The sequence below is a fragment of the Gallinula chloropus genome (assembly GCF_964237585.1).
Source record: "Gallinula chloropus genome assembly, chromosome: 1".
NCBI classification, from domain to species: domain Eukaryota; kingdom Metazoa; phylum Chordata; class Aves; order Gruiformes; family Rallidae; genus Gallinula; species Gallinula chloropus.
This window is the reverse complement of record NC_140085.1, coordinates 40,411,121-40,436,519: the sequence shown is the minus strand read 5'-3', so window position 1 is coordinate 40,436,519 and position 25,399 is coordinate 40,411,121. Positions and strand designations below refer to the sequence as shown.

The window sequence follows — 25,399 nt, the reverse complement described above, 5'->3', positions numbered from 1 at the left end:
CTAGAAAAGCTACAAAGGCACCTTGTTTTTGCTCATGCTACGTCATAAAATTGCCTATGTATTTACTAGTAGCATTCTCTCAGAATGCAGAACAGCTTTAAGATGCTGTTTCTGTTTCCAACTAGGGGAGTACCCCAACTTCATTGCTTTTATTGTCCTCAGTCGCACCTTGAAGGCTTAACATCTTTCATTAATTTCAGTATCCTTGAGAGATTTTCTGTTGTCCTGATAAATAGATGAACAGACACTTGCAAAGAAGTAAAAACTTTTCTTCAGGCTGTTCCTAGGTCCCACTATGGAAATTGGCATAGAACTACCATGCTTTATACTTTGACTGAAAAGAATAAGATACTCATCTCGCCTTCCCTGCCCGGCCCAGATCAACTGAAATTATGAATTTGAGCACATTTCAGCCTAACATTACCTCCTTGCTCTTTCAAGATCAAGTGAATGACTCTGCCTTCAAGGAGTTTGCTGTTACAGGGTCTGTGTCACAAAATTCCAAGAGTAGTGAGTGGCCTCAGCATTACGAGTTTGTAAATAATTAAATCTCAAAATGCAGCAGAAAATCCAGAAAGAACATGATGAATGCTGAGTCATGACTGATGTCAGCATAACTCAGTAAGTCGGAGGAAAATCCCTGAGGCTGCTGCTGTTTCCCCCACTCCCCAAGGCTCCCCTGGACCTCAGCCACGGGAAGATGCCTGTGGCCCAACTACTAACAGCCAAAAAGTTTACTGGCCTAACTTAGAATCCCTTTTCTTGAAAAATGTCCAGTCCTAAAAGATATCCAGTTGACATTTACACACATGACTCTTCCTGCAGAGTACTGTTTACAATGTAGTCATACCTTCTTCCACTAAGAGCCCCGTTCATTAGTCACTGTCCCTTCTGCAGAGGGGATATGGCCTGTTACTTCTACTCAGACTAGATCAGCTGGTCATTTCTTTGACCACGATACAGGTATCTTACTGCAGCGACCCACAGCACATCACAAATCTGCCTGATAACTGATGCTTAGTTTTTATTTTTGGCGTTAAAGCAAACACTTCACACGTGCCAGGAAACCCAGTTGCTATTATATACACACACACAGACACACATATATAAACTCACATGTATAGACCTAAATTTATCTCCTCTGGCTCTATCAAGAAGACAGACAGCGAAAATTACTTGTTTTCTCCATCTGTACTGTCAAAAAGATTTTTCCCTTTGCTTGAGAACATTCAGCAAGATCCCTGCTGAAGGAGCTATTAGGGACTCCTGCTTATGTGTTCACAGATCTCAGGACTTCAGCAAAGGAAAAAAAAAAGTGTTCCTCTAGTCAAATCTCAGCAGTTTGAAAAGCTTTTTCCCATTCAAAACAAGGAAGAGGGAAGTTTCAAAATTTGTGGAATTAAAAGCTGCATATCACTGTAAAAGAGATATCTAGTAGATTATATCTTGCTTCCATGTCTTGGGTGGGTAGAAAAAAAGAAAGTAAAGAGATTCCACCCTCTTTCCAAGCTGGTGTGTTCATGTGTTCTGGATGTCTACTGACAGCAAGGATCAGAGACTTCTAGTTCCTTCTCCAAAACCAAAGGCCAAACATCTTCCTACTTTCCTATGTTCTGGTGCATGGAAAGGAAAAATGTATTTGGTTTGCATGGCTAAGTTTTGGTCGTGGAGGGGGCTAAAAGGGGCCACCCATAGCTTCTGTGAGAAGCTGCTAGAAGCTTCCCCTAGGACCAACAGACCCAATGCCAAGGCCAAGTCCTTCAATGATGGAGGTAGTATCTCTAGGATAATGTATTTAAGAAAAACCCAAAAGCCCACAAACCAGGAGCAATTGCAGCCAGAGAGACGAATGAGAAGATGTGAGAGGAGCAACTATGCAGACACCAATGTCAGTGAAGGAGGAGGGGGAGGCAATGGTCCAGGTGCCTGAGCAGAGATTCCCCTGCAGCCGCCCATGGTGAGGCTGCTGTCCCCTTGCAGCCCATGGAGGTCCATGGTGGAGCAGATATCCACCTGCAGGGAATCACGTACCAGAGCAGCAGAGACAACATGCGATGAACTGACTACAGCCCTCATTCCTCATCCCCCTGTGCTGCTGGGGGAAGAGGAGGGAGAGTAATTAGAAGTTGAGCCCAGGAAGAAGGGAGGGGTATGGGGAGGTGTTCAAAGATTTAGTTTTTATTTCTCATTATCCCACTTTGATTCGATTCGTAAAAAAATCAAACTAATTTCCCCAAGTTGACTCCATTTTGCCCATGAATGTAACTGGTGAGCGATCTCTCCCTGTCCTTATCTTGACCCACAAGACTTCAGTTATAATTTCTCTCTCCTGTCCAGCTGAGGAGGGGAGTGATGGAGCAGCTTTGGTGGGCACCTGGCCTCCAGCCAGGGTCAACCCAGCACAAAAACTAATTCAGATTGTGACCCTTCCTACAGTGGCTTTGCAGTGGCTCCTAGTGACAGGATGCAGCAGCTGAGAAGCCCTTCACAAATATCTGACCAGTCCCAAGACTTGTGTCCTTCAAGCAGAAAGACTAACATCTTCCTTCCTGTGATGCCTTCTGTTATGTTACCTTGCTACTATTTCATCTATAGTAATTGTAAAGGCTTTGAGAACTGTGCCTTGGTACTTGCCTGTCAGCTGAGTATCAGAAAACGTTAAAGCAAACTTAAAGGTCTGCCTGCCTTCCAGGGATTGTATCTCTGCAGAGAAGCCAGATGCTCAAAACGGTTGTTCCCAAGCTTAAGGCTCTTGTCTCCAGAAGCTTTTAATATCTTGGCAATCCACGCCGGAGACAATTACCACTTCCCAGTATATACACTACCCAGATAAATCAGAACCTTACCTCTTGCTTTTGGCAACTTCTGACTTCTGTCCCACACTTCCCCCTAGTGGGAAGCATTCACAGAGAAGTAACATTTATCCGGGTAGCACCCTCTTACAGCCAGCCTGCCCTGGAAACTGCAGGAGCAGTTTTGCAGTCTGAAAGAAGCTCAGCCCCTGAGCTGAGAAAGTCCCTGCCTGCTCCCGCAGGCCGCAATTCTGAGGGCAATTTAAAAAGCAAAAGCTATTAACACACTATGATAAAGCAGGTAATTGTTCACTGTTCAGCTGCCTCTGTAGACTGTGGGTCTTACTGTATTCATTTTGGGTTCACAACACTGAAGCTTTCAGAACTGCAAAGTTTAGGAAGGTATTTTACTAAGGGCTTTGTGTGCCACCATTTCTACGCCAGCCCAAATTAACAGTTCTGCACCTATATAACCACCCTGTGCCAAGAATTACAGCATAAAGGGCTTAAAGGGCACTTGCCACCCCAGAAGAGGGATTTTCCCAACATCCCCAAGTACGGAGAACAGCGTAGCTACTTCATGTGAAGCGCTGCTACTAGATAGGCATGCTTGGATTTCTTCTGTGCACTTCCCAATCTGACACCCCGAAGGCAGAATTGAGACTTCCTTGTACAGAAATACGGAAAGAAACTACATTTTAGCTCTTTGAGGTACACGACTTTCCATGTATCAGGCCAAGAATGAAGTGACCCGCTGAAGCTCCTCAGCTCCACCCAGGAGAGGGCAGTGCTGCCCCGGCACAACCCCAGCAAGGCCTGCAGCCTGCAGCAGCAACTGCTGCCTGCTGACCGGACTGATCTGGCTCATAGGGAGGTAACTTTAGCCACAGTGCCTGTACAGGGCTGTGCTTCAGGTTCCTGGCTACAACAGCATCGGCAGCGCTTGCTATTGCTGGGCACTTCTGGCAACGGCAAGCCTTCCACTTTGTTGGACTCTGCAAGTAAGTAAGCTGAGGGTTGGGCAAGCAGCTGGGAGGGGGTACAGCTGACTCAAACTGACCAGAGGAACACTGCATACTATGTGATGTCACGCACAGCAAAAAGATGGGGTAGGGGATGAAGAAGGCAGGGTTTCCAATTCCACAATGGACAGTGCTTGGAGACTGGGCGTGGGTCTGCTGGTGGGAGGAAGCGAGTAACTGCCCACCTGCTCCCTCCCTCACCCCTCCTTCACCCATTAAACTGACTTTTCTCAAGTTTGTTCACCTTTTTCACTCCCCCACACTGCTATGAGGGCACAGGGAGCGGGCAGCTGCATGTGGGGCTGCAGGTTGGGGTCAACCCACCAGAGCTACTCTTCTGCACCACTCAACTGCAATCCCTTCAACACCTACCTTTTCCAGCTGAGCAACAGTGAGATGAGTGACTAAGCCCAAACTGATTTTGATAATTCATGATACATAAAGACAATACTCTATCCATTTGTGCTAAAATTCACTTCTAATTAAGATACAGTTTCAGATTTTAAGGCTGACATGACTAAATGAGCAGATATCTGGAATCTATACTTTTGTGTTCAGGTCTTGGATTCCCAAACCATACAAAGTATATTAATCTATTTTTACCTTTCAAAACTGTACACAAAATTACTTTAGATTCTCTGTCAGAGCTGCTAACTGGGGACAGTAAGGGTGCAAAACAGCTGTTTCCCAACCCATTTGTGAGTTGCTGCAATGATTTATTTTTCAACTGTTTCAGAGCTATGTGCCACATCTGAGACAGGTAGGTGATGCTTCTCTGACTGCTCCCCACCACCTTATTTACCCAGTCTATCCTATATATTTGATTTCCAAATTAAATCTTAACCTTCACTAAATAGTCATTGGGTTTATGTCTTTTCTTACTTGTTCTTTTATCCACTGCTGTGTAAAAGCTCTTGCTTTCTAGGAGACTGAGCACTCTCATGAGCTTTCTATTCAGGACCTGGCACAGTAAGCCCTAACCACAGGAGCATAGTGTAAAGAAAAAAACACACACAAACACCTCCAAATGCACACACACAGACAGACACATTCTAACTCAGTAATCATGTGATTATGTGACTAAACCTCTTCAGACCTTTTTTTTTTTAATCCAACATTCTTCCCTGTTAAAGAATAAGCTAAGAATTACAAGGTCTAACAATGGGAACTAAGAAAAAGCTAACAAAAAGGAGGAGTTGAGAAAACATTAACTGGACTAATCTTTTTTTTCTTCTCCTACTTGTGATTTCCTCTTCTGTCACACAACAATGAGCCTTCTCTCAAGTGAGAACTGACATACTTTCTCATTTAACCATGGATAAACAACACTTTTTTCTCCTGCGATCTTTTAAAATTCTGTTTCACTGCTTTACCTACATGTTAGCTGAGAAACATTTTATAAATTACTTTGCATAAACTACTAATTTATAGAACCACAGAATGGTTTGGAAGGGACCTCAAAGACCATCTAGTTTTGACCCCCTGCCATGGGCGTGGACACCCTCCACTAAACCAGATTGCCCAGAGCCCCATCTAACCTGGCCTTGAGCACTGTGGGTGTTACCTCTCTGGCAGCTTCTCTGGGCAACCTGTTCCAGTGCCTCACTGCCTTCACAGTTAAGAATTTCTTCCTAACATCTAATCTAAATCTGCCCTCTTTTAGCTTTCATTCATTCTCCTTTGCCTGATCACTACACTCCCTGATAAACAGCCCTCTCCTACTTTCCTGTAGGACCCTTTGTGGTGGTTTGACCCTGACTGGAGGCCAGATGCCCACCAAAGTTGCTCTATCACCCCCCTTTTTCAGCTGGACAGGGAAGAAAATATATATTGAGAAGCTTAGGAGTTGAGATAATGACTGGGAGAGATCATGACACACACTCAACACAAAACTTAAAAAAAGGCATCTAATTTATTCCACTACACACAGAGCAAAACCAGAGCAGGAGAGTGAGAAGTAAAACCAAATCTTTAAACACCTCCTCCCACCCCTCCCTTCTTCAGACTTAACTTTATTCATGATTTCTCATCCTTTCTCCTCTCCCAGGTGTCACAGGGGGAGACAGGGATGAAGGTTTTGTTCAGTTCATCATGAGTTTTTTCATTCTTAGCTGGGGTGAGAAGGGGAAATTCCTCACACCTCTTTCCCCGCTCCAGCATGTGGTCCTACCAGAGGGAGACAGTCCTCCACACACTTCAACATGAGTCCTTTCCCACAGGGCTTGAGCTCCTCACCAACTGCCCCAGTGTGGGTCATTTCTCTGGGGTACAGTCATAGAATGTCTCTCAGGCCCAGACTGCTCCAGCCTGGTCCCCCCGCAGAGTCACAAGTCACCCCAGCAAACCTGCTCTGGCATGGGCCCCTCTCTCCACAGGCTGCAGGTCCTGCCAGGAGCTTGGTTCAGCACTGATCAGTGTCTTCCATATGTCTTCACCAGGTCCAGCATGGGATCTCTACAAGGGATGCAGGTAGGATCTTTGCTCCCCATCATCTTCAATGGGCTGCAGGGAGACAACCTGTTCCACCGTGGTCTCCACCTGCTGCAGGGGAGTATCTCCCTCCTCCAGTGCCTGGAGCACCTCCTCCCCTTGTTCTTCACTGACCTTTGTGCCTACACAGTTTCTTACACCTTCTCACTCCATTCTCCGGTGGTAAAAAGATGCTGCTTGCAGTTTTCCTCTCAAATATGATTCTTAGAGGCGCTTTGACCATCACTGATGGGTTTGGTCTTGGTTAGCAGTGGGTCCGTCCTTGAGCCCATCTGGTGTTTACTCTGTTGGGCCTTGGGGAAGCTTCTGGCTGTTTCTTGCAGAAGTCACCCCTGCAGCCCTCCCTCCTCCACCAGATCCTTGCCATGCAAAACTACAACATCCCTTTAGGTACTGGTAGGCAGCTGTTCAGTCTCCCTGGAGCCTCCTCAACAAGCCCAACTCTCAGCCTGTCTTCACAGGAGAGGTGCTCCAGCCCTCTGATCAACTTCATGGCACTCTGGACTCATTCCAACAGGTCCCTGTCTTTCCTGTACCAGGGACCCCAGAACTGGACACAGATTTCCAGGTGGGGTCTCATCAGAGCAGACTAGAGGGGCAGAATCACCTCCCTCGACCTGCTGGCCACACTGCTTTTGATGCGGCCTGGGACACACCTGGCTGAGCTACTAGTGCACACTGCTGGCTCATGTTAAGCTTCTTGTCAATCAGCACCCCCAAGTCCCTCTCCTTCGGGCTGCACTCAATCTATTCTCCATCCAGCTTGTGTTTGGGGTTTCCCTGCCCCATGTGCAGGGCCTTGCAACCTGGCCTCGTTGAAATTCACGCAGTTCGCATAGGCCCATCTCTCCAGCCTGTCAAGGTCCCTCGGGATGGCATTATTTTGTCTCTAGATGATCACATTTACTTACTAGCATATTACTATTTCTTGCTCTATGATGTTATTTCTAAGCTGTTTCTACAGCTACACAACCAAGAAGCTATACCCTCGTCAACTCAGGCCACAGCAAAAACTCATTTTGTTTTTTTCCAAAACTGAGTCTCAGCTGCAGTCAAATACTTGGGCAAAGATGAAAAGTCTCCTAGGCTTTATCTGCACCTGATGCCACTGTGGCTGGGATGTAAAGAATACCTTAAAAAACTCACAAAATAAACCCCTGCTACAGATAGTTATGACCATAGCTAAATAGTGCTGGTGAAATGTAATCATTTTCACTGCTAGCTGCACTACTGCCACTAACAATTATTTACTAACAATTATGTCCTTTCCAGGATGTTTCCTTTGAGAAGGATTTTATTCTGAGTTTTTAAAAATTAGAAACACTAAGCTGCATCTTAACGTACACATAGTATAATCCATGAACTGGGCTATCTAGATAAATACATCTTCTTTCAGTAAAAGATAGATCTTAAAGGCATACAAGGCTTCTGCAGAAGTAATGGCACAGACCACAGATTAGGCTATTTACCATTAGCATCATCAGCTCTTACTGAATGGTTTAATTGAAACAGAGAACAAAAGCAGTTACTTACATATTTGCATAAATGTACCAAGATCTGTAGTGCTGAGTCACAACTTGAGACATCTGGTGTCACTTACCTCCAGAAGTGAAGCTCAAATCCTTCACACTTATCCTTGCATTTTAAGCAGGGGGCACCAAATCCTTGCTCGTGGCCCAAGCCCATCTGTGTACAGAGCAAGATGACAACAGTCAGCTTCAAGAAATACACTGTGTGAATGATCTTGTTGCTGCCTTTATAACCCATCATCCACCACTGAAGCAAAAGATGTTTAAACATTGACTAAGCTGACATCAGGGTAGTATTTTGGAGTCAACTCACCTTTCTGTGGTGCCTACGTAAGTAACAATGTTTGCACAGGCCTGTTCTTGGGGTTGAGCTAGCAGGCAGTTAGCCAAACCCAAGTATTTCTCTGGCAACTTATCTCCCCCACCCACTTCACTCTGCAAACTTTACACAAGGGAAGCAGCAGATTCTTTGCAGCCCTTCCTTAGGTCTGTGGCTGTAAAACCACAGCGAATAAGGCAATGAGATCTCAAGTCAAAGGACATTTAATCCAGCTGTCAGGACAAAATGATTTGCAGTATGACTTGGCAAAATGCAGAAGAGCAAGAAATAAACAGATCCCACATTTATATGCACTAACCTGGGCATCTGATAGGAATAAGGGAAACATGTAAATGATTGGTCTAATAATTCCAAGTGTGTTTAAAACTACTCTGATACTGATTGAGAGCAGAACACACCTTTTACAATTACTTTAAGTGGACTAATATCAGCTTGCTTACAGAGGAGAAAGAGGAACAGCACAGTTAGCAAAAGCAATGACCATAAATGATATGCAAAGGGTGTCACTGAAAAGATTAAAAGGACAGGCGACCAACTCATAATGCAGAGGAAAAGTGAGAGAATATAAAAACCAGCACAGAGTAAAGGCCAGGTATTCACACAATGTATCAACACATCAGCAGATATAGCTGGGTAACAGCCACTGGAAACCGAGGTGAAAAATAGTCACCAAGCACAATAACTAATGCTGCCATATAACACAGTAAATTTAAAATGCCTCCCTTCCAGCTTTTTAAGCCTCTGGGGAACATTGGTCTTAAATCAGAGGAATGAAGGACCATGGAACTGTGGCCATGGGTGTGCAGACTCCTGCCCAACATGCAGAGGGGAACCCATGGCTCCAGCAGCTCCCAGTCATGGGTGGGTGAATGCACTGGGAGGGATGGTGATCACCAAGGAGATAGCTTACCTCCAGTTTGGCTTTTACCATGAATGGAAAGTGAGGTAGGGCTGACAAGGTCAGTACTAATCTTAGTTCTGGCAAAAATAATACAATGCCAGGGTTTTAGATGTGGTGATACAATTTTATTATTAAGAAGTTAACAACTTATTCTGAGAAGTCATGCTACTATTTTTGTACGTATAAGGATATAAACAACTCTACTTTTAACTTGTTTCTGTCCAAAATGAAAGAAGAGATTATTCACAAACCACTTGCTCAGCACAGAACACATGATAAGATAGAGGAAGAGTGTGTTTTCAGTTATTTTGTAATTTGAAGGATTGCTGCCTCCACAGTCATAGAATACACTGAGTTGGAAGGGACCCACAAGGATCATTGAGTCCAACTCCTGACTCCACACAGGGCCTGCCAGCAACCCTTACTTGGTCACTGAACCAGGATATGAATTACTACTCTCCGCAGAAGAATTGTGTGCAAAATTAGGACTCGCAAGTTCAAGCTCAAGGAGAAAGTCACCATGAAAGAAACAGTCTATTCAGAAATCTATCCACTGCTGACAGCTGAATTTGTATTTTCATTGGTACCTGTTCAGATCTTTCCCATCCAGCACATACTCCCTCTTGATACGCACTAAGCATTTGTTAATGTCACACTTCCTCAGCAAGAACAAGAGCTGCAGAAGTAATCTGAGGCTTCATTTTCCACCTAAACTGAAACACAGAGAACAACATATGCCCAGCAGAAGACAGCCATGAATGCTTCAAGAGTTCAGAAGCAGAGTGAACTGCGTAATGCATAGTTTTGTAGCTAAATCTCCCACTCTGGCTACTAATTTAGGTATTATTTGTGTAATACCTGCATTAGGATCAGACAAAGTAGAGGGACAAAGAAAGAGTCACAAATGCATTTACATATTGGGTCTGGCTGAGATTAAGATAATGTTTTCAAGGTAGCTTGTGTAGTGCTGTGTTTTAGATTTATGACCAAAACAATGCTGATAGCACAGTAATGTTTTAGCTATCTCTGAGCAGAGCTTGCGCAACATCAAGGCCTTTTCTGTTTCTCCCTTACCCCTCACCCAGTGAACCATCTGCAGTGTGTGCAAAAGGCTGGGGGGGTCACATCCAGAGAGATGACTCAAACTAGCTGGAGATATTCCATGCTATGAAGCATCATGTTCAACAGTAAAAAGTGAGAGGATGGGGTTTAGGGAAGCATCTCTGAGGATGCTACAAAACTTCCCTGCAGATTATAATCTATTTAAGGAGAAGAGATACTTTGGCAGTTAAACTACTGCTTGGAATTGCAGGGACAGGCAGAGGTACATGAAATTATTTCTTCCTTTCCTACCTAGAATAAGAAATACAAACCTACAACACAGGGAAATGGCCAGCCTCTTTTCAGTGGTGTGTGGAGACAGGACAAGGGGCAATGGCTGCAAATTGGAGCACAGGAAGTTCTGCACCAACATGCAAAAGAACTTTTTCCCAGTGAGGGTGACAGAGCCCTGGGACAGGCTGCCCAGGGAGGTGGTGGAGTCTCCTTCTCTGGAGATATTTAAGACCTGTCTGGATGCCTCTCTGTGCAACCTGTTCTAGGGAACCTGCTTTTGCAGGGGGGTTGGATTCAGTCTCTGGAGGTCCCATCCAACCCCTAAAATTCTGTGGATCTGTGATTGTGGTGACATCTTTATCAGCCTAAGGGCTCAAGAAGTTCACACACTACAGGCACTAATCTGAAGCCAGACCAATAGATATCTAAACCAAACGATATTTACAGTTCTCTTTCATTAAGAATATTTTTGTCTATGTTGGATGTAGAAAGCCAAGGGGTGAATTAAGTTCATGTCCACTCAAGGTGAGTGTTTGCAGGACAGTTCTCACCTGGAATGCAGAGTCCTTATACACACACCCCCTCCCCCCTGGGTACATCAGACACCAACTGAGCACTTTCCTCAAGTCACACACAGAGAAAAAAATGTTGGCCACGATGTGTTACTTTAGTACCTCTTTATCAAACAAAACAACTGTGTGGGGTTTTGTTTATTTGGTGGTTTTGGTTTTGCTTTTTCTTTCAAGGTCGGGGGGGGGGGGGGTTTGTTGTTGTTTGCTTTGTTTTTTTTTTTTCTTTAATGCCATCCTCCCTAAAAAGCTATTAAAATGTGCTTGTACTGTCCTAAAAAAACCCAACACAACCACACAACCAACAAACTACGCACCAAAAAACCCCACAACACCACGCATTCCACCTCCCTCCAAAAAAAGTAGCAAGCAATTGCTGATCCATTTTCTTCTCTTGCTGCTACTTCTGCTACAAACTGACATTAATTCCTTATGCTTGGGCTCTCCCTGCTTTTAAGGAGAGGGGAAGAGGAAGAAAATGGAATTATAATCTTATGTAATTAGAAGGCTTAGAAACCCAGGATCATTTGTACACAGAGTGCTATTGTACAATACACAGAAACAGCCTTAACATTTCAAGTGTACCTGAAATGCAAGTAGAAAAATTAAAATTATTTTTGCAAGGTATTTTAACATATTATTTCTGAGCCTCCTAACACTTATGGGGTTTTCAACCTAAAAACACCCTGCCCAAAGCAAATTAAGGAGGAAATAGATGCTGCCTAACCACTCCACCTAAAAGATACTCTCTCCCCAGATTACACAGACAACAGCCAGCCAGCCTCCTTCCATCTTCACAACCAGCAGTCTCAGTGCACACTACTTCAGAAACTACAAGGCCAAAAATAAAGGTATAAGCCAACAAGAGCACAAAGTGGTTTTGAGTTTGTCTCTGTCTAAAAGTCAGTGCACATCAAGTATTCCTCCAGTCCCGTAGCACGTAGGACACATTTTGGCGGTAAGGAAGCCTCAGAAATGACCGTTTTCCTCTTTAGCAGCCAGTTTTGCTATAATGTAGGAAATTTTGAGAGCCCAAGTCTGAAGTTTGCTTTGTTTATCCCCCAAGCCTTACCAAGGCCATGGCTGGCTCTGTGCCGGAGCACCCCGAGATACAGAGCGGGCTGAGCACGCACTGGAGCAGGAACGCACGCCTGGGAACAGGAAAGAACCCATTTTCCCCCATACATGGAGTTATGGGAGAAGTGGCACAGATAGGTCAGCTGAAATACTGCCAGAAGAAGGTTCCTGCCTGTCTACTGCCATTAATTTTCATTTTACAGCAAAAAAACTATCCCAAACCATCTGTTATTACTAACATAACCCAATACAGATTTAAATAGTCTGAGGATGGAAGATGATATAAATATGATTGAGATCATCCGTTGCATGCTGCTTTCAAGATTAAACAGTCCTCAAGGGCAAAGAATTTTAAATGGATACAGCTAGCTGAGAACTGGCGAAGGGCCGCCCCGTTTCAGCTCAGACTGCAATAGTGTCAGAAGTTGTTTATCTTTACATTAAGAAGCCACGTACAGAAGCTTGCTGTCATCTTAAAAACCCAAATGGACCCATTCAAGTGTTTAATAGTTTGTTCAGATGGGCAAGAGAAACACAGTACTTGCTAAGAAGCAGTTTAAACCCTTCTGATAAGCCAGGTTTACTGTTAAATTTATTGGATTTCCACTCCCAACAAATCCTGTTCCTCCCTCACATTAATTTAAATCTGCCAGCAAACATCAATGTCCTGCTTCATTGCAGTTTTACAATACTAGCTTCAAAATTTGTATTCCTATATATATATACAGAAGATTTCACAGACCATCACACAAAGCATCTCCCCATGTGGGAGGCTACAAAAAAAAAAAAGAAAATCATTGCTGCAAATACATTACACAGACCAGCTTAGTCCACAGGCCAGTCTTATGTGGTAAAACATGGTTAAGTTCACTAAACAAGAAATCTTAGAAAAATTAAAACCTAATATAGAGCAATAGTTTTTAAAGCTTGCTTATACCTGCTTTTAGTGGGCATAGATTATCTTAAATAACTGGGCTCTCAGGGAGTCACCTAACTGCCCACAAAGAGCAGATGCAACTCAATCAGATTTACCCAGAGCCTTGTCCAGATGCAAATTCAACAGTGTATTATAGTGTTGGACTACACAGAGGAAAGAAAATCTGTATGCTTTATCAGAATCTTTCAGGTCTGCCCACTGTCTCTAACATTATCACTGCACAGAGTCCGATTCTGTCTTTTCTGTTCCCTCACACTGAGCAGCTAGGCACAAATCATACCATGATTATCCTGACAGTTCTGCTGGAAGTCTTCAATTGTTTTAATAGTCACAATTTAGTAGTCATCACCCCCAGCACAAATACAACCCTGGAATAAAGCTAGCTGCTCTTACCTTCCTGCCCCTTTACAAAAGTCTCCTTTCCTGAAGATACCTTTTTACCTCAGTCACCCCAAAAGATCAGAGATAGCTCAAGTCTTGGCTTCTTATCCCTGAGGGAACTTCTATAAAAAGGACATCACTAGACAGGTGATACTGTTTGTTGAAACGTTGTGATTATACAGCAAGAAAGTTGTCATTAGTGGGCTACAATAGCTCACAGTGAGCCCCTGAGAAGACTTAAATCCTCCTCGCTGTTCTCCTTGCAGATCTCTTCCCATACACTTGAGTGCTCCAAGGGCAGATGTGAGTGAAGAGATCTATGATAAATGTACTCTTGGATTTACCATTAAATCCCAGGGATCTTGTGGTTTGAAGATTCCTTAACAATTGATCTATTCAGCTGTTTGGATTAAGCGATGTTATTTCCTGTGTGCAACGTAAGCTTGAGAAACAGACACGTATAGCACAATGGAACAGGTTTCCAGCATATCCTAGTGTACTTTAGGAGCTTCCAAAGAAGTCAAGGTAAAAAGAAAAAAGAAAAAGAGACCATGAGAACAAGGTGCATTAGAGACCTCATGTGCTGTGTGCGCTTTATTTATTGCCAAGACATGCTAACGCATCACTACATTTTGTAGAGCAGAAGTCTTCTTGAGTAAGGAAAGACCACAAACTGGAAATTAAAATAAGTTAACATTTTAAAGCTTAAAAACAGAAGACCTATATTATTTTTTATGATTCCAGAGTGAAAAAACCCACAGCGACCCAAACAGCATAATACATGATTATACCAGGATAATGCTGTTACAAAGCTTCTACAGACATTGTATGAGAGAAAAAAGTATTATCTGTAGCCAAGAACAGTATCCTAGGGACCACTCCATATTTGTTACTATTTAACATGTTTATTAAAATTGATGGCAAGTCTGTCCTAGCTTTCTTTAAATATGCATTTAGATTTAGGGAAAAGTTGACTGGGATTAAGAAGCTTGGGTAAGGAAGTCCATTTGCACAGAAAGGATGCCAAAAAATGGTCGCATCCAAGAACAATATTTGAAAGATGATCTGGGCAGGACAGGCAGAAAAGTAAATCAAGGAGCTGCAGCAGCCTGTGACAGTACACTAGTGCTAAGAATTTATTTTATTGTGATGTGTTCAACTAAATATCAAAGAGCTCAGAATATAAATATTTAAGACATTGCTACACAGTCTACTGTCAGAAGGCTTACAGCTATTAAAAACCTCAGCCGAGCAGAAAACAAGTGGTGTTATTCAGAGTCCAGCTCTATGCCAGCTAAGTCTGAGCGCAGTTGACAGGCACTGTAACGCTGTCTATTAACCTCCAATGCAGCACCATCCATCGCTGCAGAGGTATTTTCACAATATTTATGAATTTTGTTTTGACACCAGTGCTCTTGCCCAGTTGCATCTCCTGATATTAGGTTTGCAGAAGCCGACATGGAAGTCTATGTATTTGCTTATTAGGATCGTTAGTCTTGCAGGAAGATTAAAGATTGGCCTTTTCTTCCAGCCAGTGCTTTTAGAAGCTGGAGCTAGGCAACCTTAGACTGAAAACAAGGCACAAAGGGAGAGTTAGGCAGACTTAAAGAAAAAACAAGACCAGAATCACACCCAGAGCAGGACCAGAGTAGAGTTACATCTAGTGCAATCTGGAATTGTGATGACAGAGGTCTCCTTAACTCTCTTTACACTTGACCCTATGCATTTGGCCAAGTCAGAGACCTTAGATAACAGCCTTGACAAGCTTTCATCTTCTCAGCCCTACTCTTCACCCACATCTCCAGTGCCTAGAAGAACTTTGCCAGTACTTTATGTTAGTCAAAAGTAAATATTGAGGGATTTATTAAGGATATATACCCCCTATATACAGATTTGTGTGTTTATGTAAGTTTTATATAAATAAAACATGCATGTCTCTTAAATAGAGTGTAAAATATACTTTATATACAGCACAGTATACATTTACATCTACTCCATTAGATCTCTAAACTTGTATTTGCTAGGAAGAAGCTATAAATTTGTAAGACATGTTCAGTACACTTTCTTGAGGTAAGAGGCAAGTGTTTTTAAATAACTTTTACCAATAAAATCTCATTCACACCCACTACAGACCGTTGTTATTTTACTTAGAGGAAGGCAAATTCTTTTTTCCCCAGGAACACTTGCAGAAACAGATCGTTCTGCTTTAAAAAAAAGCAGAACACTGTAAGCATAGGTTAATTTTCCATCTTACTGTTTAATACTTGGCTTATAAGTATACCAGATTAGAGAACATTTCACCTGACCTTAGCAGTCACAGAGTCTTGCATCCAAGGAGTTTCTTGGCTTGCTGTTCAGGCATTTCATAGTATTTTATGATCAAATACCTGAGGACGACTTTTGTTACAGGAAAAAAACCTAAAAGTCTATAAAATTTAATTTAGCCTAGCTGTCTCTGCCAAGTTAATAAACAGGAGTGATAGACAAAAAGGAACTAGGGTTGTGCCTTCAGACAGGTGTTCCAGAAAACAATTCACATCTATTTATTTATTGTTTTAAAGTTTAGAGGGAAGGGGAAAAAAAAATCCCACCACAACTTATACAGGAAGCAGTTACTCAGGCTTCCTTGTACATAAAACTGAAGTAGTTCCTCTCTCACCTCCACACTTGCTTTTGTACTTCTCCTTGCAGACAAAACTCGCCCATGAATAAATTTGCATTTTCTTGATCTTGCGATACATAAGGAACAGTAAAAAAGCTCTATCAAGGGTTTCCATGGCAGCAACACCACAACAAACAGTGACCTCAAACAGGAAGCTCAGCCCAGAAGGTATTACTAAATCCTGCTTTGCAAAACATGAAAAAGTTGACTTTGCTCCTATACATACTTTATTCACCGTTCATTTATCAAAGAGCATTACAGTTGTTGACTTCATGTCTGAAGCACTCTGTCTGCTTTTCCACCGCAACAGAACAAACTAAGTCTCATGCCACAGAGAAAAAAAGCTGTGCAGAGTTCCATGCTGGAGAAGCTGCACCTCTTCTCCCCCCAAATCCTCCACCCCTTCTCTGTTGAAATCAAAGTTTATTTTCTAAGGCAAGCATTATGCTGTGGAAAGCTCACACAGAACAGACGTGCCGCCGGATTCTTACTTTCTTTCGAGAATCATGAGACTGCAGAATGGAACCCTGACCCACTGATTCACTTTACTGAGTTCACAGAGGTGACAGACAGGGCAGGAATCCAGACTGGCAGAACTTTGTTCTAACAGGGTCTTCAACAAAAAGCATTAAATCTTCATTCTCCCCCCCAAAGCAGGGTTTGAGAACACAGCACGTATTGTATTTGGGAGAAAAAGCAGTCTGTCTGTTGTACAAGTACTTTTCAAGCTGGAGCTAGTTTTTTAGGCTTCAGATCTGTTGTGCAATCTCTTTTTGTATATAAAGCGATCATCATATTGCTGAAATGCAAGAGCGAATCCAACCCCTCCCGAGAAAAAGGAGGAAATTGTCTCCATCCCCTTTAAAAGGAAACTGGAAGACAGCAAGGTATCAGTATTCACATAGTAGCTAAATAGGCTGCCTTGCAACTGTATTTTCCCCACACTATTCACTGCCTAGAGCTTGCAAGTCATTTTATGTCTCTAAGCAGCATGGTGACATGACTACAAAAAAGTTACACAGGATTCCATGCGTAGGTATATGTTCTAGATATATTCTCAGCACTGAAAATGTATTCTGAAGTTTGTGTTTCCTTGCAGACTGTGGTTGTCCAGAACTCAGGATTCAGACCAAAGAGACATCTGGCCACACAGTGGACCTGCTTCCTCTGGGCACTTGTGAAAACAACAAGGGGGGGGTTTGCAGGACACAAAATAAACCAAACGGAAGCAGTTACATGAAAAGTCTGAGCTGAAGTAATCCTGTCCTTAGACTGCTTGCAGGAAACATTGAAGAAGGGTACGTTACATGGGACGGTTGCTTTTCTCTTACCTGACAGCAAATATGTAAGCTATTTACTGCTAAAAGGATGGGTTTGAAATTGCAGCAGGTGGGACAGTAGTTCATTCTACTGAAAGTCATGTAGGCTGTTTGAGCCTTACTGGTTTCATACTGGAAGGGAAGCAATTCTTGTCAGATGAACTGTGTGAGAGCTGTTAAATTTGGGGGCAAAAAAAACCCTAAACCTGATGTTAACAATGAAAACAAACTTCCCTGAGCTAGTTCAGCAGTGTTTTCTTTTTGTACAAACCCAGATGCATATAGATGTACTGTTCACATATATATGTACACACTTCTCCAGTACAATACCAGCTCCTTGAAATCCAGCATCAGCTCTCCAAAGAGATAATGCAGAAGCTCACAAATAAAGAAAAGACCTCAGAGACTACTAACTTTTGGAGAAATTTTAAGAAATGTCACTTTAAAAATTTTATATCTGGAGTTTTCTGGAAGCAGAATATGTCCCATTATATTACACTGTGCAGTCATACTTCAGCAGTTCTGGGCACAGAGGGAGTAGAAATTGTTCCTTTACAGTATGAGCTGGGTATCAGACCCTCCACACCAAACACTGCTCCACCGGGCAGGCATTCATTCCCTTCTGGTCTGCTGAGCAGCAGGGTTAAAGAGCAGCAGACTTCCAAGCTGGCACTTGGAGCTCAGAAGAGCAAGGGAACAGCAACATGTTTTGGGATAAGGTGGCAATTCCCCCTTTCTTTTGCCCAGTGCTCTTGGAAGCTCCTACTCAACAGGCAGGTAAGCCACTCAGTAGTCCCTAATGTTTCCCTCCAGTAAACAGGTACAAGTCACTACAAAATAAGTTAACACAAGGCAGCAAGCAGATTTGGTGAAAGGAATCAAGTTATTTCGGCCCAGGGTACAGGGCCTAAAGACAGGAGTGAGAACCATGATGCGTGGCTGAATAACCCATTACTGCTGATGGACTAAAAGTGTGACAGAGACATCTCCACCTCAAGACAAGTTTCTCTTAAAGGCCAAGTAGTTTATTGGTTTTAATGAACTTTACCAGAAACTTCCCAAAATGTTCTTCTACCTAACAAGAAAGAAGGAAGTTGGGAAAGACAAAAAAAAAAAGAGATAAGGAAACAAATGGGTTCAGAAGAGGAATTAAGGGTGAAAACTGAAGACATGCAGCTATTGCAGAGTTGATGTGAACTGTTATCCATTCCAGTGTACAAAATCTGAAGAAGTTTTGATTTACAGTGGTATGATCAGTCAAAAGAAAAAAAGAACTTAGTACCAAGCACACTGGTACCTAGCAAAGCTTCTCAGTTCTCTCTGCACTGACTTACCACAGATGCTTGTCTGTTCTCTTGGGAAATGAGCTTCATTCAAGTTATAAAGGGAAAGAAGGTGATGAGGAGTTGTAAACAAGGGAGGGGAAACATAGGAAAAACAGAAATAGTTTTCTGAACATATGTTTACTAGAAACATTTCTTAGTAATATTAATAGTAAAACTGAACAGAATAGATAAAAAATACTTTCTACAGACAGAGCTTTGCTTTTTCTTTTTCTTCTCCCTATTGGACCAGCTTCCGCATCTGTATGAGCAGGTTCAGAAAAAAATCTTCAGAAAACTTTGCAGTTTATAAAAACTGCAAAAGATGACCAAAAATAGTCAAATAAGCTTACACCACACGCAGCTAGCCAATAATTACAGTGCAATTTAAGTAGACATTCAGCTACTACAAGTTCACTCAAACCAAGACACCACTGTCAGCAGATTTTTATCTGCATTTCACAGCATATTTTTATTTACTCTTTTGAGAAATTCTGAATAGGAATGCTATGTCTTCCACAAACATGCTTCTCTACTCTCCTGGAGTTCATAAAAACAACTTTCATTGACCAAGCTTTGTGAAACCATCAAGTTTAGGTTTCAAAACTGACTCAGAAAGTATAAGCAGAGAGGCTTGTTTTCATTACATAGTCCCACAAACAGTACAAACTCTGTTCACACGACTAGCCTGTGAAGACAGCAATAGTACCTAGCTACACCCATTTATACACTGATATCCTCCAGTTGACTGTGGGATGAAATACGCAGTTCCTCCAAACTAAGATCCTCATCCAGGTGAGATCATCACATATGATTACATCACTCAGAAAGCTGTAACCCAAGGGTAACCTGCTTGGCTTGGTTTCAACCTTGACTTAACAGGTAGCCTTTCACTCTGCACAATTACTTCCATATCCAAGTCAGTTTCCAGCCTGAAAGTTGGAAAAGCATACAGATCTACAAAAGCACATATGTGTACTGTGAAACAATTCGCTACCTTTAAACATAGCAAACTGGGAATGCAGACCATGTGTGTCTACATGACCCACAACTCGAAAGACTACTTTCGGTGCATCGTTGCAGGTTACGTACAGATTTAATCCGTGCTCACATACAAAGCTCCTTCTGTCTTTATCAAACACCGTCCTAACCAGAGCTATGGAGAAGTTCTTATTAAAGAAGTCCCGACTCCAGTGATGCATTTAACTGGCAAAAGGTCTAGAAACCAGATTCAGAGGCGCGTCCCCCATTAAATCAGTTTTACATATGAAGACTTAAACAGCAAGTTTTGGAAAGGGATCCAATACAGCTGCTTTCCTTATCACTTTCTGCTACTTTTATCCTCCACTTCCTGCCAGTTTTGACTCCGAGCTAACGAGTGAACGTGCCTTCACAGCCCGCCCCACCCTTCGGTCTCTGCCCCAGGAGGGTAATCCACGCAGGAGCTGACAAGGCGCTTGTAAATGGGCCAGTGGCACCAGAGGTCAGAGATGAACTGCGGCATACCCACAGGCAGCACGCAACTGGGGTCTCACACCTAAACACACACCCCCCCCTCACACACCGAGCATACCTGAACGCAACTACCTGGGGCTGGGGGACACGCGTTTTCACTCGCATGACAGGACAGAGGTACCCGCTTGGCTACCGGGGGGATAAACCTCAGCCCCCTAGCTGGCGCCGGGAGAAGCCTTTCGCTCCTCCGGAGAGCGAGGCAGCAGCGGGTCCGCTCGGCGGCAGCTCTCACCTCCCCCGCCCCCCGCCGCTACCTTTGAGACGGGCCGAGGGAGCCCGAGCGGGAGAGGCGGGGCAGGGGGAGAGGCAGGACGCCGGCAGGGACGCACCGCTCCCGGGGCCCGGGGGGGCGGCTCCTGCGGAGCGGGGGACCCGCGGCCGCCACTCCCCGGGGCCGGGGCCGCCGCGGCAGGTAAACCCTGCGGGCAACATGTCCCCGCCGTACCTTTTTCACTTTGTTCTCCAGGTCCATGCTGCCGCCGGGTCGGGCTCCGGAGCGGGGCGAGGTGCGAGGCAGTAGCTCCCGTCCGGCGACGCCGGGCTGGGGCGCGATGAGACGAGGCGACACCCGCCGCCGCCGCGCTCAAACTTCCGCTGCCCTGCGGCAGTGGCTGCAGCCGAACAAAGGCAGGGCGGCAGCCAATCCCGGCCCGGCAGCCCGCCGGCCCGACAGCCAATCGCCGGCCGCCGCCGCGCCGCCCTGCCCGTCCTCGCCCGCACTGCCCTGCCCTGCCCTGCCCGTCCCGGTGCCGGTGTCGGCCGGGAGGAGCTGGGCACGGCCTCCGGGAAGGCTTTTGAGTCATCCCTGGCGGGATGATAAGGTCACCGGGAAGGCATTCGCTGGCGCAGCGCTTTGCCTTCGAGTGCAGATGCCTTGAAACGCGGTGCCTCCCGAAGGAGGGGGGCGGGGGGGGGAAATAAGTAATACGTTTAATCTCGGACTCGTTTATTGACACGAGCCGGGGCTGGAGGCCAGCGCGGGCGAGGCCTGGCCCTGCCGAGGCTGTGCCCTCCGCCTCCTATAGACAGGGCCGGGTCTCAGCCTCCACCTGCCCGCCGGCAGCCCGGGAAGCTGCCGGGTGCTCGGGAGGGAGCGGCTGGGCACAGCTCTGGGAGAAGAGTTGAAATGCCCCCTGCTAGGGCGGAGCTCTCCCAGGGGAGCATGGGGTGGGCCGTCCGCGGAGGCAGCGGAGCTGTGTGTAGCTGGTGACAGGCTCTGCCGTGGCAGCAGCAGCAAGCGGCGGGGCGGTGGGTGCAGGACCCTGCTGCTGACCTTCCGCCCAGCCGCGTCCCCGGGGATTGTGTGGAACTGCTTGGCTAATGCAAATTCCGTGCTCAAATTCTGCGCCCTCTCACCCTCGGCACAGCGGGGGGAATCGACTGGTGCTGCCCAGGTGGATCTGCTTTCCTCTGCATCCAGAGATTTTGACACCCTGATCTCATCGTGGGTGTCCACACGTTTTACAGGCGTCGGTTTTGTCTCTGCATGGAACCAAACACCTTTTTTTTTTTCTCTTGTGGGAACTGGATGCAAAATAGTGCGAAAAAAATTCAGAGTTTGATCCCAGTCTTAAAAGCCACATGTGTGTGATCAGTCCTGGGATATCACCGATGAGATAAAGTATATATATAATGTATATGTAATTGAAAATGACAGAATGCTTCCATAAATATTTTCTTCTTTCATATTTCTTTTGATCTTTGGAAAAAAGTAACAAATATTCCTACAGAATAGGCAGTGACTGTGAGTAGTTTGGTAGATTATTTTGTCATTCATTTGCAGAACCTAATCTTTTCTCACCACACATACCAACATTTCTCAAGTAAGTCTAAAGTCATTTTGTTCTTTCCCCAGAGGGCAAATGTACTTCTCCTTCAGAATTTAATTTTTTTTTGTCTGCCTTCACTTTTTGGAAGATCTTTGAAATGAAGCAAAAAGGAGAGTTGGTCTGTTTTTTATCTGTTAACAGGTTAAAGGAAAACTATGTTTGACTATGTTTCTGCTGGAAAAGGCATCATGGAGCATGGCATGGGCCAACTGCTTCTACCAATGAATCTATGTGGCAGACTTTGGCCAAGAAGTTCAGTACAAAGCTAAGAGAAGTTGGTCTCAAACCATAACATTAGAAATAAAAAAGAGAGGACATAGACCATCAGATAATGCTGCTGCGCTCTCTGTGTCCCCCAAAGAGAGGTAAATAAAGGCTGTTGCATGAATTTTTTGGTTGGTTTTGAAATGTTTTTCACTTCTTAAAGAATCTTAGAATCACAGAATGACTTGGGTTGGAAGGGTCCTCAAAGATCATGTAGTTCCAGCCCCCTGGCACAGGCAAGGACACCTTCCACAAGGCCCGATTGCCAAAGCCCCATCCAACCTGGGCAGGGAGGGGACATCCACAACTTCTCTGGGCAACATGTTCCACACAGTGCCTCACCACTCTCGCAGTAAATCATTTCTTCCTTATATCTAATCTAAACCTACCCTCTTTCAGCTTAAATCCATTACCCCGTGTCCTATGACTACAGTCCCTGATAAGGACCACCTCTCCAGCTTTCCTGTAAGCCCCTTTAAGTACTGGAAGGCTAGTGTGAGGTCTCCCCAGAGCCTTTGCTTCTCCAGGTTGAACAAGCCCAACTGTCTCAGCCTGTCGTCATAGCAGAGGTGCCCCAGCCCTCCAGTCATCTTTGTGGCCTCTTCTGGACTTGTTCCAATAGGTCCATGTCTTTCCTGTACTGGGGAACCTAGAGCTTGAAGCAATACTCCAGGTGGGGGCTCATGAGAGCAGAGTAGAGGGAGATAATCACCTCCCTTTACCCACTGGTCATGCTGTTTTGAATGCAAGCCAAGCTACATATATTTTTGTTCTCATTCTGTTTTGGGGTTGGGTTTTGTTTTTTTGTTTTGTTTTGGTTTTTTTGGTTGGTTTTTTTTTTTAAGTTTAGTGGTTCCTTTCTACTGGTTTTGGGGCTGAAAGACCAGGGGAAGTTAAGAGTACCGGAAAAGCTGGTATGCCTGTGACCAATGTAGTTTGAATACTTGTAACTTTCTCAGACTAAGAAAGAAAGGTGTAGAGAGGTGGGGGTTGGTATCTCCTCACAGGTAAAAACAGACAGGATGCGAGGAAATGGTTTCAAATTGCACCAGGGGAGATTTAGGTTAGATGTCAGGAAGAATTTCTTTACTGAAAGGGTTGTCAAGCATTGGAACAGGCTGCCCAGGGAGGCGATGGAGTCACCATCACTGGAGGTATTTAAAAGGCACGTAGATGTTGTGCTTGGGGACATGGTTTAGAGGTAGACTAGGCAGGGTTAGGCTGTGGTTGGACTTGATGATATTAAAGGTCTCTTCCAACCCAAGTGATTCTGTGATTCTAAGATTATAGTACTGAGCGGAAGATTATTCCTGATCCTTGAATGTGCTGTTGAAGGATGTAATGTGATAGTGAAAAACACCAGCAATTGCAAAGATTTGCTAAGCACCTTTGACTGTGCTAAGCAGAGAAATGAAAATCTCATTGTCATCATTATATGCTTTTCAATGGATATAAGAATATCTTTTCATTTTAGGAAGCTAAAAAACGTGAAAGAGTCTTCTATGATTTAAGTGTATTTTGCTTATTCATATCTCCCTGAGAGTAATAACATAATGCTAATTTTGATCATGACATTTTTATTCTATTTTTTCTCAGACTAAGCTATGACACTGCTGGGTTAATAATAATTTTGTTTGCTTATATTTTTCTTGAACTCCTTGAGTTGGAGATGCTCTGGTTATGATTTGTGCATCCTTCAATTGTGTAATGTAGACCAAACTACGGTAAACTTTACCAGTCTTCCTATCTGTGAATTTGTATATGAAGCCTAGGAATTCATATGTGAAATGGAAAATGCAGACAGTAATCAAAGGCTTCTATTTTGCAAACCAGCAGATTGCTGTTGGAACAGACTTCCTCTGAGACCTGGATCAGTAAAGAAGTGTATTTTAAGATTCTAACTCTTTTCTGTGTTTTCTATGACTATTTTCTGGCAGAAACAAGTTCCTGTTCCGTGAATGTGATCCTGTATAGCTCTTCCCCTTAAGGATTCTGAAGTTGCCAGGCGCACAGCATTGAAATGTGCTAGGGAATGGAGCTGGGCTTTCTCCTGACTGTCTAGGAAATATCCAATGCCTGGTTTAAATATTATTATTTTTTGAAGAAAGAGCAAGATGCACCCCAGCATTATGTTTCCCACAAGAATGTTCATGGAGGCAACAGGCAGAAGATGAGGCTAATACTTCTACCATACACACTTCTGGGAACACAGACAACAGAGAGTGGATGATCTGTCAGATTGTCTTCCTGTTTTTATGATTTTCTTGCACTCAGATACCACAATGATGAATGCATTTGGAGTAACTATATATCTCCCAACATTAGATGTGTAGGTTATACAGATGATTTATGAGTCCATCCTCAAATGAGAGGAAGGATAGTATCATAATGACTTAGTGATGCTGAAAATTTGTTTCTATTAAAGCTCTAATTTAATAAACACTTCTTCTGTTTAAACTTTGAAGCAAATACTTCAGACTAGCTTCCAGCTAAGTTCTTCTACTTGCGCTGTTTACTTGGTGCTTTATATGTTATAACTAATGACACTGTGCTTTTAAGATTTTTTTTGGTAAGAATAATTTTAAGTGTGAAATAAATATAGGAGTCTGTCTTGCTTCAAAGTGGCCTAATACACTAATTTACTTTTCAAAGAACATTTCAGTTTGAGAAAGGAATAACATTTGCTTTTGTGTATCCATTTGGATAAAACAAGGGAATGTTATGTGCAACGTCCTGGGCTAGGTCCAATAAAAAAACCAGAGAGGAACGTGGGTGCCTCAGCTGCAAATCATAACTGCATTCTGGTTATCTGCTTCCCAGCTAAGCATATATCTAGTTCTCCATTGTACATTAACTGTTTTACGTTTTGTTAACTTAGATTTGAGATTCTGTGAATACTGATATTGACAGAGTGACTAGATGTGTGTTTCATGCTTGGTCCTTTGGACCTTTAGTCCCTTGGACTAAACTTCGTTGTATTTAATCCTTCAGAGAAGCTTAATCACAGAATCAGAAAGTCACAGAACTGTAGGGGTTGGAAGGGACCTCCAGAGATCATCAAGTCTAACCCCCTGCCAGAGCAGCTCCCTAGCTCATATTGCACAGAGAGGCATCC

At 43.8% G+C, this 25,399-nt stretch overlaps 1 protein-coding gene across 2 annotated transcripts in view; it reads right to left on the bottom strand.

Annotated features, from left to right (window-relative positions):
• TES (testin LIM domain protein) overlaps positions 1-20,768 on the bottom strand; it is a 32,908-nt gene extending 12,140 nt beyond the window's left edge. Inside the window, exons 1-2 of one of the 2 annotated variants that reach the window (XM_084279600.1) lie at positions 20,637-20,768; positions 7,905-7,990 (exon numbers count right to left, since the gene is read on the bottom strand). In XM_084279600.1, coding sequence (XP_084135726.1) covers positions 7,905-7,990; positions 20,637-20,663 — 113 coding nt within the window. In that variant the 5' untranslated portion in view covers positions 20,664-20,768. Of the gene's footprint in view, positions 1-7,904; positions 8,216-20,636 lie in introns of those variants that run through there. The other variant, XM_084279599.1, reaches the window with a different exon arrangement.
• Positions 20,769-25,399: the final 4,631 nt, after the last annotated feature.